Source organism: Oncorhynchus mykiss, chromosome 17 (genome assembly GCF_057628025.1).
Source record: "Oncorhynchus mykiss isolate SJ-2025 chromosome 17, ASM5762802v1, whole genome shotgun sequence".
NCBI lineage: Eukaryota > Metazoa > Chordata > Actinopteri > Salmoniformes > Salmonidae > Oncorhynchus > Oncorhynchus mykiss.
This window is the reverse complement of record NC_143038.1, coordinates 31,288,331-31,302,399: the sequence shown is the minus strand read 5'-3', so window position 1 is coordinate 31,302,399 and position 14,069 is coordinate 31,288,331. Positions and strand designations below refer to the sequence as shown.

General features: G+C 42.1%; 1 protein-coding gene across 1 annotated transcript in view; it reads left to right on the top strand.

Moving 5' to 3' along the window:
• The window catches only part of slc2a9l2 (solute carrier family 2 member 9, like 2), a 237,020-nt gene that overhangs the window by 22,097 nt on the left and 200,854 nt on the right, over window positions 1–14,069 (top strand). The window contains exon 3 of the mRNA XM_021568636.3: window positions 8,625–8,729. Within this exon, the coding sequence (XP_021424311.2) occupies window positions 8,625–8,729 (105 nt within the window). The remainder of the gene's footprint in view (window positions 1–8,624; window positions 8,730–14,069) is intronic.

Genomic DNA, 14,069 nt, shown 5'->3' with positions numbered 1-14,069 from the left:
CCCCGCTGACGAAGGCAGTCCGGTGATAAAATCTAAGGCGATGTGAGACTACGGTCGAGAGGGAATGGGAAGCGGTCTGAGACGGCCGGCAGGAGGGGAGTTACCGGACTTAGTCTGCGCGCAGACCGAACAAGCAGCCACGAAACGACGCGTGTCATGCTCCCGGGTGGGCCACCAAAAACGCTGGCGAATGGAAGCAAGCGTACCCCGAACGCCGGGGTGGCCGGCTAACTTGGCAGAGTGAGCCCACTGAAGAACGGCCAGACGAGTAGGAACGGGAACGAAAAGAAGGTTCCTAGGACAAGCGCGCAGCGACGGAGTGTGAGTGAGTGCTTGCTTTACCTGCCTCTCAATTCCCCAGACAGTCAACCCGACAACACGCCCCTCAGGGAGAATCCCCTCGGGGTCAGTGGAGGCTACTGAAGAACTGAAGAGACGAGATAAAGCATCAGGCTTGGTGTTCTTAGAGCCCGGACGATAAGAAATCACAAACTCGAAACGAGCGAAAAACAGCGCCCAACGAGCCTGACGCGCATTAAGTCGTTTGGCAGAACGGATGTACTCAAGGTTCCTATGGTCAGTCCAAACGACAAAAGGAACGGTCGCCCCCTCCAACCACTGTCGCCATTCGCCTAGGGCTAAGCGGATGGCGAGCAGTTCGCGGTTTCCCACATCATAGTTACGTTCCGACGGCGACAGGCGATGAGAAAAATACGCGCAAGGGTGGACCTTGTCGTCAGAGAGGGAGCGCTGAGAAAGAATGGCTCCCACGCCCACCTCTGACGTGTCAACCTCGACAACGAACTGTCTAGAGACGTCAGGTGTAACAAGGATAGGTACGGATGTAAAACGATTCTTGAGGAGATCAAAAGCTCCCTGGGTGGAAACGGACCACTTAAAGCACGTCTTGACAGAAGTAAGGGCTGTGAGAGGAGCTGCCACCTGACCGAAATTACGGATGAAACGACGATAGAAATTCGCGAAGCCGAGAAAGCGCTGCAGCTCGACGCGTGACTTAGGGACGGGCCAATCAATGACAGCTTGGACCTTAGCGGGATCCATCTTAATGCCTTCAGCGGAAATAACAGAACCGAGAAATGTGACGGAGGAGGCATGAAAAGTGCACTTCTCAGCCTTCACAAAAAGACAATTCTCTAAAAGGCGCTGGAGGACACATCGAACGTGCTGAACATGAATCTGGAGTGACGGTGAAAAAAATCAGGATATCGTCAAGGTAAACGAAAACAAAGATGTTCAGCATGTCTCTCAGGACGTCATTGACTAATGCCTGAAAGACAGCTGGAGCGTTAGCGAGGCCGAAAGGAAGAACCCGGTATTCAAAGTGCCCTAACGGAGTGTTAAACGCCGTCTTCCACTCGTCCCCCTCCCTGATGCGCACGAGATGGTAAGCGTTACGAAGGTCCAACTTAGTGAAAAACCTGGCTCCCTGCAGGATCTCGAAGGCTGAAGACATAAGAGGAAGCGGATAACGATTCTTCACTGTTATGTCATTCAGCCCTCGATAATCTATGCAGGGGCGCAGGGACCCGTCCTTCTTCTTAAAAAAAAAAAACCCCGCTCCGGCGGGAGAGGAGGAGGGGACTATGGTACCGGCGTCAAGAGCTACAGACAAATAATCTTCGAGAGCCTTACGTTCGGGAGCCGACAGAGAGTATAGTCTACCCCGGGGGGGAGTGGTTCCCGGAAGGAGATCAATACTACAATCATACGACCGGTGTGGAGGAAGAGAGGTGGCCCTGGACCGACTGAACACCGTGCGCAGATCGTGATATTCCTCCGGCACCCCTGTCAAATCGCCAGGCTCCTCCTGTGAAGAAGAGACAGAGGAAACAGGAGGGATAGCAGACATTAAACATTTCACATGACAAGAGACGTTCCAGGAGAAGATAGAATTACTAGACCAATTAATAGAAGGATTATGACAAACTAGCCAGGGATGGCCCAAAACAACAGGTGTAAAAGGTGAACGAAAAATTAAAAAAGAAAGGGTTTCGCTATGATTACCAGAGACAGTGAGGGTTAAAGGTAGCGTCTCACGCTGAATCCTGGGGAGAGGACTACCATCCAAAGCGAACAAGGCCATGGGCTCCCTTAACTGTCTGAGAGGAATGTCATGTTCCCGAGCCCAGGTCTCGTCCATAAAACAGCCCTCCGCCCCAGAGTCTATCAAGGCACTGCAGGAAGCTGACGAACCGGTCCAGCGTAGATGGACCGACAAGGTAGTGCAGGATCTTGAAGGAGAGACCAGAGTAGTAGCGCTCACCAGTAGCCCTCCGCTTACTGATGAGCTCTGGCTTTTACTGGACATGAAGTGACAAAATGCCCAGCGGAACCGCAATAGAGACAGAGGCGGTTGGTGATTCTCCGTTCCCTCTCCTTAGTCGAGATGCGGATACCCCCCAGCTGCATAGGCTCAGCACCCGAGCCGGCGGAGGAAGATGGTAGTGATGCGGAGAGGGGGGCAATGGAGAACGCAAGCTCCTTTCCACGAGCTCGGTGTCGAAGATCAACCCGTCGCTCTATGCGAATAGCGAGTTCAATCAAGGAATCCACGCTGGAAGGAACCTCCCGGGAGAGAATCTCATCCTTTACCTCCGCGCGGAGACCCTCCAGAAAACGAGCGAGCAAAGCCGGCTCGTTCCAGTCACTGGAGGCAGCAAGAGTGCGAAACTCAATAGAGTAAACTGTTATGGATCGATTACCTTGACATAGGGAAGACAGGACCCTGGAAGCTTCCTCCCCAAAAACAGAACGATCAAAAACCCGTATCATCTCCTCCTTAAAGTCCTGATACTGGTTAGTACACTCAGCCCTCGCCTCCCAGATTGCCGTGCCCCACTCACGAGCCCGTCCAGTAAGGAGAGATATGACGTAGGCGATACGAGCTGTGCTCCTGGAGTACGTGTTGGGCTGGAGAGAAAACACAATATCACACTGGGTGAGGAACGAGCGGCATTCAGTGGGCTCCCCAGAGTAACACGGCGGGTTATTGATTCTGGGCTCCGGAGATTCGAAAGCCCTGGAAGTGGCCGGTAGATCGAGGCGGAGATGGTGAATCTGTTCTGTGAGGTTGGAGACTTGGGCGGCCAGGGTCTCAACGGCATGTCGAGCAGCAGACAATTCCTGCTCGTGTCTGCCTAGCATCGCTCCCTGGATCTCGACGGCTGAGTGGAGAGGATCCGAAGTCGCTGGGTCCATTCTTGGTCAGATTCTTCTGTTATGCACGTGAGTGAGGACCCAAAAGCGGTTTAACAAAAACAGAGTCCTTTAATGTCAAAACAAACAACCCGCAGAGAGGGCGACAAATGAAACATAAAGTCCTTCTGAAATCACAGAAGAGTTCCCGTTCTAGCAGCAGAGGAGATTAGCTGGATTGTAGAGGACAGAGGTACCTGATCACACGTAGCCTCAGATGAACAGGCAGATTCCGACAGGACAGGACAAGGTTGAAGCAAACAAGACGATAGTTTGGTTCTGGCATGAGAAACTCAAACGAGAATCTGACAAAGACAGAAGCAGGAACAGAGAGAGAAATAGAGACCTAATCAGAGGGAAAAAAGGGAACAGGTGGGAAAAGGGTGAACGAGGTAGTTAGAGAAGATGAGGAGCAGCTGGGGGAAGGAGGGGAAGAGAAGGTAACCTAATACGACCAGCAGAGGGAGACGGAGTGAAGAGAAAGAACAGGAACAAGACATAATATGACAATACATGACAGATATTCCCTATTATTGCACACAGAGTGAGTCCATGCAACTTATTATTTCATTTAAGTACATTTTTACTCCTGAATGTATTTAGGTTTGCCATAAGAAAGGGGTTGATTACTTATTGACTCAAGACATTTCAGCTTTTCATTTGTACAAAAACAGAATTCCATTTTGACGTTATGGGTTACTGTTATTGTGTGTAGGCCAGTGACCAAAAAAATCTAAATTTAATCAATTTTAAAATCAGACTGTAGTACATCAAAATGTTAAGGGGTGTGAATACTTTATGAAGGCATATTACCTCAAATACCTCGTGCCCCTTTACATTGACTCGGTACCTGTGCTCCATGTACAGTGCCTTGCAAAAGTAGTTGCATTACAACCTGTAATTGAATTGATTTTTATTTGAATTTCATGTAATGGACATACACAAAATAGTCCAAATTGGTGAAGTAATTTTTTAATTTAAAAAACGGAAAAGTGGTGCGTGCTTATGTATTCACCCCCTTTGCTATGAAGCCCCTAAATAAGATCTGGTGCAACCAATTACCTTCAGAAGTCACATAATTAGTTAGATTGCACACAGGTGGACTTTATTTAAGAGTCACATGATCTGTCACATGATCTCAGTATGTATACACCTGTTCTGAAAGACCCCAGAGTCTGCAACACCACTAAGCAAGGGGCACCACCAAGCAAGCGGCACAATGAAGACCAAGGAGCTCTCCAAACAGGTCAGGGACAAAGTTGTTGAGAAGTACAGACCAGGGATGGGTTATTAAAAAATATCAGAAACTTTGAACATCCCACGGAGCACAATTAAATCCATTATAAAAAAATGGAAAGACTATGGCACCATAACAAACCTGCCAAGAGAGGGCCGCCCACCAAAACTCACGGACCAAGCAAGGAGGGCATTAATCAGAGAGGCAACAAAGAGACCAAATATAACCCTGAAGGAGCTGCAAAGCCCCACAGCGGAGATTGGAGTATCTGTCCATAAGCCATACACTCCCCAGAGCTGGGCTTTACGGGAGAGTGGTCAGAAAAAAGCCATCTGTTCAAAATGTAGTATCAAGACTACCTAAATGTGCCTCATTTGTTTATTAATAACTTTTCATGTTCAAAATAGTGCCCTCTCCTTAAACAATAGCATGATATTATTTCACTGTAATAGCTACTGAAACTTGGACAGTGCAGTTAGATTAACAAGAATTTAAGCTTTCTGCCAATATCAGATGTCCTGAGAAATACTCTTGTTACTTACAACCTCATGCTAATCGCATTAGCCTACATTAGCTCAACCATCCAGTGGAAGGGACATCGATCCTGAAGAAGTTATTAAATAACTGGGTAGGCATGTTGTGTAAATCAAATGATACAAAACCCCCAAATGATACAAACCCTTCGAAAATCAATTTTAATTCCAGGTTGTAAGGCAACAAAATAGGAAAAATGCCAAGGGGGGTGAATACTTTCGCAAGCCACTGTATATAGCCTCGTTATTGTTGGGAAAGGCCGTTTAAGTAAGCATTTCACGGTAAAGTCTACACCTGTTGTATTCGGCGCATGTGACAAATACAATTGTATTTGATTTGGAAGTGCTGATTCTACCAGAGGAATCATGTTTCTTAGAGGCCTTAGAGCATTTCAAGCACTTAGCATGAGTCCGCGCCCTGCTGCTAACCATCTTTGCCAATTGTGAGTGTCATCTTTGACAGTTGTGATTGTCAATGCAGCACCATTCAGTGGAAATAAAGTTAATATACCCTAATAATTAATAGAATATCGGAGGATAAAGATTTATCACGTGATAGTCTTCCATGGGCAAGTTAATCACACAGCTGACCAAATTACAAAAAATGTAACTTCCGGGTTAATAGAGATTAATCACCTGGTAACAATTTGTTCATTTACATTTTAACATATGTATATTTTCTTGTCTGATACTCAATCCCATTAAAAAAGAATGGATATCATTGAAGTTTCACCCATTCTGGCCTTCTTCAGAATGCTTGCAACTTTTGCTTTGTGAACTAAGGTTTTCTCTACACTTCTTTAAGTGACTTTTTATTTGTCCAACACTTTAGTAATGAATGAGTGTAACGCTGTGTCAGACTAATACAACACCACTGTCTTTTATGGTAATTTACATAATGGACTCTATTTCTGTAACCCACTGTGAAATAAATACATGTTCAATGTGCCATTTAAAACAGCCGCAATAGCATGCTCGAAGGGATTTCCGCGCTTATAAACCCAGGGTCGTTATATTATTTTTTTCAAATTTACAGCATTTCAGACTGGTCACTGAAAAGCTATTCCATTTTGTTCATTTTAGTTTTGGGGGTCATTTTGAATTATAACAAACACCCCCTCCACCCTTCCCTAGTGGTCCCCTGCAGTCTACAAAATCACACCAGAGGTATGCCTTCACTTTGACACCTCATTTGATTTAGCTGGTGATTAGTGGACTGGTCAATCAGGTCACTTTAGGTGTTATTTTGTTTCGGTATATTATTTTACCATGACTATGTTGGTCTATTATTTATAAAATCCATGCAAATATTTATCTGTCAGCTGAATTTAGCAGAGCTGGTATAAGACAAATTATCGTTCAAAAACTGTAGAATGGCTTGATCCATTTCCCACCTTGAACCTCTTACATCGCCCATTTCACGTTCTCTTTCCTTCAGCACATGTTGGCGAAAGGTAGGCATATTTCTTTATCTGCTCTGTTTATTTTGTGAAAACATTTTGTAAATATCACTCTATTTCCACTAAATATAGATACAATATCGTCAACTTTATTTATGTTTGGAATTCTGTTTTTTGAATGTTATTTTGTACACAAGCTTAATAGAATGTCCCCTGTAATCTTGAGCACGAGCTGCTATAGCTAGCTAGCTAGCGTTAGCGCTCTGTGTTGTTTTTAGCAATTTGCTAGCAATGCTGCTTAGCTACCTAGCACTTTAGCTACCGGTATTCTGTTTTTTTCCTTTTGTAGAACGAGTATTCAGTGTGGTTTCACTGGTCATGCACTGAGGGTTATTGCTTTATCCAATAGTCATGGATGCAGTTGATAAACCGAACTGAAGGATGTTGTTTTCCTTTTCAATAGCTACGTGCAGACAGAAAATATAGCTAACATTACTCAGCTCCACCCAGACAGCTGTGTTGGTGTCATCCTTATCTACTAGCTATAACACAGAATAAAACATTTTACATATGCTTCAATTATACATGTCCCGCCTCTTTATCGCAGGTTATTATTGTACTAATTACCGGGATGTCAATCGTTTCTTCCAATGCGTAGGTCCTACAACTGCCTTTAGAGTGAGAAAAAAAATCAAGATCATGTTATAATCGTAATATAATACTAGGTTCAAATTAATTAAATAACAGTGTCAATAATGCTCTGTAATGATGGGCACCCACACAATTTGAAGTGCTGCAAATTGTGTTTTAATTTCAAAATGTAACTCATAGTCAATGGAGAATGTAATTGGCTAAGTGTGCAGTAATGAACGCATTTAAACTTCTCCCCCCTCAGCAAGCAGGATTTCTTTTTTGATGCAACAGTCACCTTAGAAACCTCTATTCCCATGTTGCAGTGAAGCAATTACTCATTGCTTAATTATATTGCAACCACAACCAACATTTTGACAACAAATTAGTTAACTGTAATGAGAAAAACATTAACAGATTCTGAACCTCCTATTGGAATGTAATTGAATTCCATACACATCTAGAAATTCTCTGTCAGATCCAATTGAAATATTAGCCCAAGTGCACTTGTTACCACTCTCCTCCTTCCTCACAATGGCTCTTTGTACTACACTGTGCCTTGGTCTTATTGAGTCACCCATAGTAGAGACTGGTTGCCTTGGTGAATGATACAATGCATTTTAACCTCGGATCTAAATCCATCATCCTCATGAGATGCAGACGTATTTCTGCTCATACAGTAGATGAGTATTGTTCTTGGAGATTAAGGTGTAGGAATTTCATTTGAGTTCAGTCAAAAACAGAGGAGCAACGATTTGATTTGCTGCAAACATTTCTCTGGGGTTTCACTTGCTGATCGGATGACTGTGAGGAACCTTTTCATTTGTATTATTCGAAGATATATATATATAACCACAAATCTATTGTACCTGTGCAATAATCAAAAGAGTGACTCATCCACTGTTAGGATTAGTTTGCAGTTGTTTCATCTCTATAGGGATTTCAAACATTATTTTTTTTATTTAACTAGGCATGTTAGTTAAGAACAAATTATTATTATAATTATGGTATTATCCCTACCAGGGAACAGTGGGTTAACTGCCTTGGTTCAGAAAAACCTTTCAGTTACTGGCCTAACACTCTAACCACTAGGCTACCTGCCACCCCCAATATGGCTGTAAGGAGTGGGTTACCCAGAATGATTAAGAAGCCAAAAGGTTGTGATGTAGCCTAATGATCCACTGATTAAATTGAGATAACAATATAATGAAGAGCTTTAGGCTAACTGTGCTATATTTAGCTATAACTGGATATGTTTGTAAAAGCTGCAAGGTTTAATAATCCCTATGGGAGGGTACACTGTATCCTGTCACAGTACTACAATATTGCAATATTTTATTCTCATACACATACAGCTGATCTGTCTACTCAACATGCCTTAACCCTTGTCACATTGCACATGTTGGCATTGAATTGACCTGATGGTTGTTTTTGAAGCAGTAACATTCTCTCTCTAGGACATACAGGGAGGCCCAGATACATCAATGGATTGTCCTTGTAAGAATTTGCCTGGGTCTCACTCTGACCTCGATTGGATTGTATATGAAATGCAACTGTACAATGACATGACCTCTGAAATGGCTTTAATGTGGTATGTGTTTTTTTTAGCCACAGCGCATCACTGCCTGTCTGGTGAATGCAGCGTTCTTTGGTGCCTTTGGGTCATCTTATCTCTATGGCTACAACCTGTCTGTCGTCAACGCTCCTGCACTGGTGAGTTGATTTATTGTGTCACCTTGGACATACTCTTGTCCATTGGCGTCACCTAACATTGATTTTCCCTTGTGTGACACCTTGTTATCACTCTTAAAAAAACTAAAAAAACATGAAGTCTAATAGACCAGCTGTACTTTAATGGCTCAACTTTTAACGGGTTACTTTAGATACAGTTGTAAAAGGTTCATATTCTAAACTGCGATGCTATGGGACTCCCATCATTTGGGAAATGGACCAGGGCCTCGTTTCCCAGAGCCTTCGTAGCGTTAGGATCATCGTTAGAACCATATTATGATTATGATCTTTCGTAACCAATGTGTTTCTCAGAGACTTCGTTAGTAAAGTGGCTCTTAAAAACTTATGCTCATCTATAAGTGATCCAGACCACTCATAGAGCAGCCAAAGTGCGTTGTTAGGCTTCTTTTCTGCCTTACCTCAGAAAATATAATTCTAAAACAATTTATGTGTTTTGTGTGAATGGGCATGATCATACATGTTTAATTTGGGTAATTTATAGGATCTATATAATGTAATATTTAATGAAAAGATAAACAACGTGCTTGACTCCACTTTATATAAACTTAGATCGGGTGCTGAATCCTCGTATATAATCCAAAGAACAAAAATAGTCAAAATGTAAAAAATATAGGCACACAAATTTTAAAAACCTGTTTTTGCTTTGTCATTATGGGGTGTTATGTGTAGATTGATCAGGGAAAAAAATGATTTAATACATTTGTGAATAAGGCTGTAACGTAACAAAATGTGGAAAAAGTCAAGGGGTCGGAATACTTTCCGAATACTGTGTATTTCAAATTATCCATCCGTGCAGTCGGTTGGTGTATATAATGCGCATATTCGCACCAAACTGAGCTCATTGCAGACTCACAATGATGGGGCTATTCTTAAAAAAATACAGACTCCCACGAGAGGAGATACTTAAAAACCAAAATGTGTGAGGTAGAGGGTTAGTTACTGTATAAAAGGAAACTATCGGAGACGACAGATCTATTGAAGTGCAGTGTGCTAAAAGCACAGTGGAGGCAGGAAGACGCCCTAGGTTCAAATCTTGAAATCATTGAACATTACATGACAAATGTAGATTATGGGGTTATTTATTTTAATTCATAAAAACAATTCTGTGAAATGTATAGGTCTATCCTACGTTTCATGTGGGCTATTAGTTGTGTTTTCATATGATGCAAGCTGCATCAATTTCAGCGCAAGTGAGCTGGACAGCTCCCCCAACGATTTCAGCACTAGTGAGCTGGACAGCTCCCCCAACGGAATCATGTGAAAAACCAAACACGGCCCCAACGATGCTTTTAGCTGTGGCACTTACAGGTTCACTCTGTGCTTGTTTGGGAAACACTATTTAAAAAATTGGCTCGTAAATAACAAAGTATATTATACACTCATAGTAATGATGGTGAATGAATCATAGTTTTGATGGAAACCCCCCCCCCGCATTGAATAACAGTCTCAAAAAATATCAAGGGTTTCCTATATCTGAGAGATCAGAAAACATAAGTTTGTTTTTCCGACATGTATTTAACCCCGTATTTTTGGCATTAAACAGTCTCCATACTGTATATACAGTAGTTCCATTCATTTTTTCCAACTGGTACAGGGGGACCTCCAGACGATTCTTGTAAGGCCTGTGGGCGTCCTAGAGCAAAAATACTAATATGTACATGTCCATGAGAATCGCACCTTTGCACAGAGGGTCATATTAGTGTGTGGCCCAAACGTTTCGGACATTACAGACAGAAGTTGGCAGATCGGCTGTACTGACTTCAGACGGTGTTCTTCTGCTATTTATTCTGTTACCAATAATATTTACATGCTAATAGTCTCTTCTGATTATAATTATTATGTATTTTAAATAAATGTAATCTATTATCTTCCAAAATGTAAGGAGATATACAGTGTTCATTGAGTAAATTTTAGTACAAATATCTTGGTTCCTTTCTCGACATAGCAATGTGTATTCAAAGAGAACTCGGACCACAAAATAGATGAAGTGAACTGGCAAAAGTCAGGAAAAAAGTCGTAATTCAAAGGCAAGGTCAGTGAATACATGGACTGGTCTAATAGACTAGACGTAACATAGTAAACTTAAATCCGGGACACTCAAATTAGTATGATATGTTACGTGTGGTATGGTTACATAAGACAGATGGTTACTTAAAACCTCTTAAATGTAATGGCAAATGTAGATTTTGTGTCAGATGTGGTCACGGGAAATGTCCAAGTTTCCCTAAACCTCTCCAAAGTGGCGTATGTCTGTAAATGTGAAAATTCCAGTGCTATTACATATTTGCAATCCATAAATGCTATTTGTTCAGTATAAAAACATACTTTCAACTATATCAACCTCACTCAAACATTGTTTTGGTGTTATGGGGTATCCAGGGTACGTTCGAGTGTGCTTTCAACCTCCCCAAAGTGTCCGAATGTGGTAATTTCACTATTTTTTTCACACTGGGTGTGCCTAAAAGTTATTGTTAACTATAATTTGTTTTTACAAAAACAACCTCTTGCAAGCATTGCGGTGGTGTTGGGGGACATACAGAGGATATGGATAAGTACAGTGCGTAAGCAGGCAAGATCATATTTTTGATACGCATAGATATAGTCACTCGGTGGACATGTTGCCATTAAGTCATACATCACCAGATAACATTGACGAAATCGAAGCTTACCTTGTAAGATATGTGGTGAAAACGTTGTGTAAAATAAACATTCTGACTCTCGGTCGGGGCTGGTGATCAATAACGGTAGGTCACATGCAGACAAATAAGATATCCTCATGATCTGTGAAGTCCCGGGGTTCGGTGTCTATCAACGTATTACGTGTTTATTTAGTTTGTTTCACTACACTAACCGGACTGTAGGTAGCAGCCATCTTGAAATGAGGTCATCGGCTCGACCTTCCCTTATAAATTTGTATGGCCATACATGATGGTAAGTCATACCAAAGATTTGAAGGCACCGATCAATTGCCAAGATACACAGCTTTCTGCAGACACCTTGCTTTTGCAGATAAGGGCTACCATTCTCATACCAGGCTGAATTGAATTTTAACAAATCAAATAGGGTCCCAAAATATGGGGACTTTACGTTTAAGAGGTTTAAGGCGAAAATTCAAGTAGGGTGGTTGGTCGGGTAGTCATATTTATTTAACCTTTTATTTAACTAGGCAAGTCAGTTAAGAAAAAAATATTATTTACAATGACGGCATACCCGTGCCAAACCTGGACTACGCTGGGCCAATTGTGCACCGCCCTATGGGACTCCCAATTACGGCCAGATGTGATTCAGCCTGGATTCAAACCACTGCAGTGACACCTCTTGCACTGAGATGAAGTGCATTAGACCGCTGCGCCACTTAGGAGCGTATAACCCAAAGTTCGCTGGTTACATAAGTTCAAATCTCAATGACAACTTTAGAATTTTAGCAAATTAGCAACTGTTCAACAACTTTTTTGCTACTTTGCAACTACTTAGCATGTAAGTTAACTCTTCCTCTAACCCTACCCCTTTTAGCTAACCCTAACCATTTTAGCTAACCCTAACCCTTTAACCCTAACCCCTAACCTAACTAATGTTAGCCACAAAGTCACCTAGCTGGAATTCGTAACATATTATACCTTTAGCAAATTTGCAACTTTGTACCTTTAGAAAATTCGTAACATATAAAACGAACTGTAATTCCTAACATATCATATGAAATGGATTATGGACATCCACAAATTAATACATACCTTACCATACTAAATGTAATATATCCTACTAAAAGGATTTACGTACAGAATAATACGACATGCTCTGGGACCAGGTTGGAATACAAAGAGAGCTGAGTTATTTTGCTGAATTTTTTTTACCCCAGAGATCACTTTAAAGAGGACGTTTACATACACTTAGGTTGGAGTCATTAAAACTAGTTTTTCAACCACTCCACAAATTTCTTATTAACAAACTATAGTTTTGGCAAGTCGGTTAGGACATCTACTTTGTGCATGACACAAGTAATTTTTCCAACAATTGTTTACAGACAGATTATTTCACTTATAATTCACTGTATCACAATTCCAGTGGGTCAGAAGTTTACATACACTAAGTTGACTGTGCCTTTAAACAGCTTGGAAATTCCAGAAAATGATGTCATGGCTTTAGATTCTTCTGATAGGCTATTTTGCATAATTTGAGTCAATTGGAGGTGTACCTGTGGATACATTTCAAGGCCGACCTTCAAACTCAGTGCCCCTTTGCTTGACATCATGGAAAAATCTAAAGAAATCAGTCAAGACCTCAAAGAAATTGTAGACCTCCACAAGTCTGGTTTATTCTTGGGAGCAATTTCCAAACGCCTGACGGTATCACGTTCATCTGTACAAACAGTAGTGCACAAGTATAAACACCATGGGACCATGCAGTCGTTATACCGCTCAGGAAGGAGACGTGTTCTGTCTCCTAGAGGTGAATGTACTTTGGTGCGAAAGTGCAAATCAATCCCAGAACAACAGCAAAGGACCTTGTGAAGATGCTGGAGGAAATGGGTACAAAAGTATCTATATCCACAGTAAAACGAGTTCTATATCAACATAACCTGAAAGGCCGCTCAGCAAGGAAGAGGCCACTGCTCCAAAACTGCCATAAAAAAAAACTATGGTTTGCAACTGCACATGGGGACCAAGATCATACCTTTTTGAGAAATGTCTTCTGGTCTGATGAAACAAAAATAGAACTGTTTGGCCATAATGACCATCGTTATGTTTAGAGGAAAAAGGGGGAGGCTTGCAAGCCAAAGAACACCATCCCAACCGTGAAGCACAGGGGTGGCAACATCATGTTGTGGCGGCGCTTTGCTGCAAGAGGGACTGGTGTACTTCACAAAATAGATGGCATCATGAGCAAGCAAAATTATGTGGATATATTGAAGCAACATCTCAAGACATCAGTCAGGAAGTTAAAGCTTGGTCGCAAATGGGTCTTCCAAATGGACAATGACCCCAAGCATACTTCCAAAGTTATGGCAAAATAGCTTAAGGACAACAAAGTCAAGGTATTGGAGTGACCATCACAAAGCTCTGACCTTAATCCTACAGAACATTTGTGAGCAGAACTGAAAAAGCGTGTGCGTGCAAGGAGGCCCTCAAACCTGACTTAGTTACACCGACTCTGTCAGGAGGAATGGGCCAAAATTCACCCAACTTACTGTGGGAAGCTTGTGGAAGGCTACCCGAAACGTTTGACCCAAGTTGTACAATTTAAAGGCAATGCTATCCAATACTAATTGAGTGTATATAAACTTCTGACCCACTGGGAATGTGA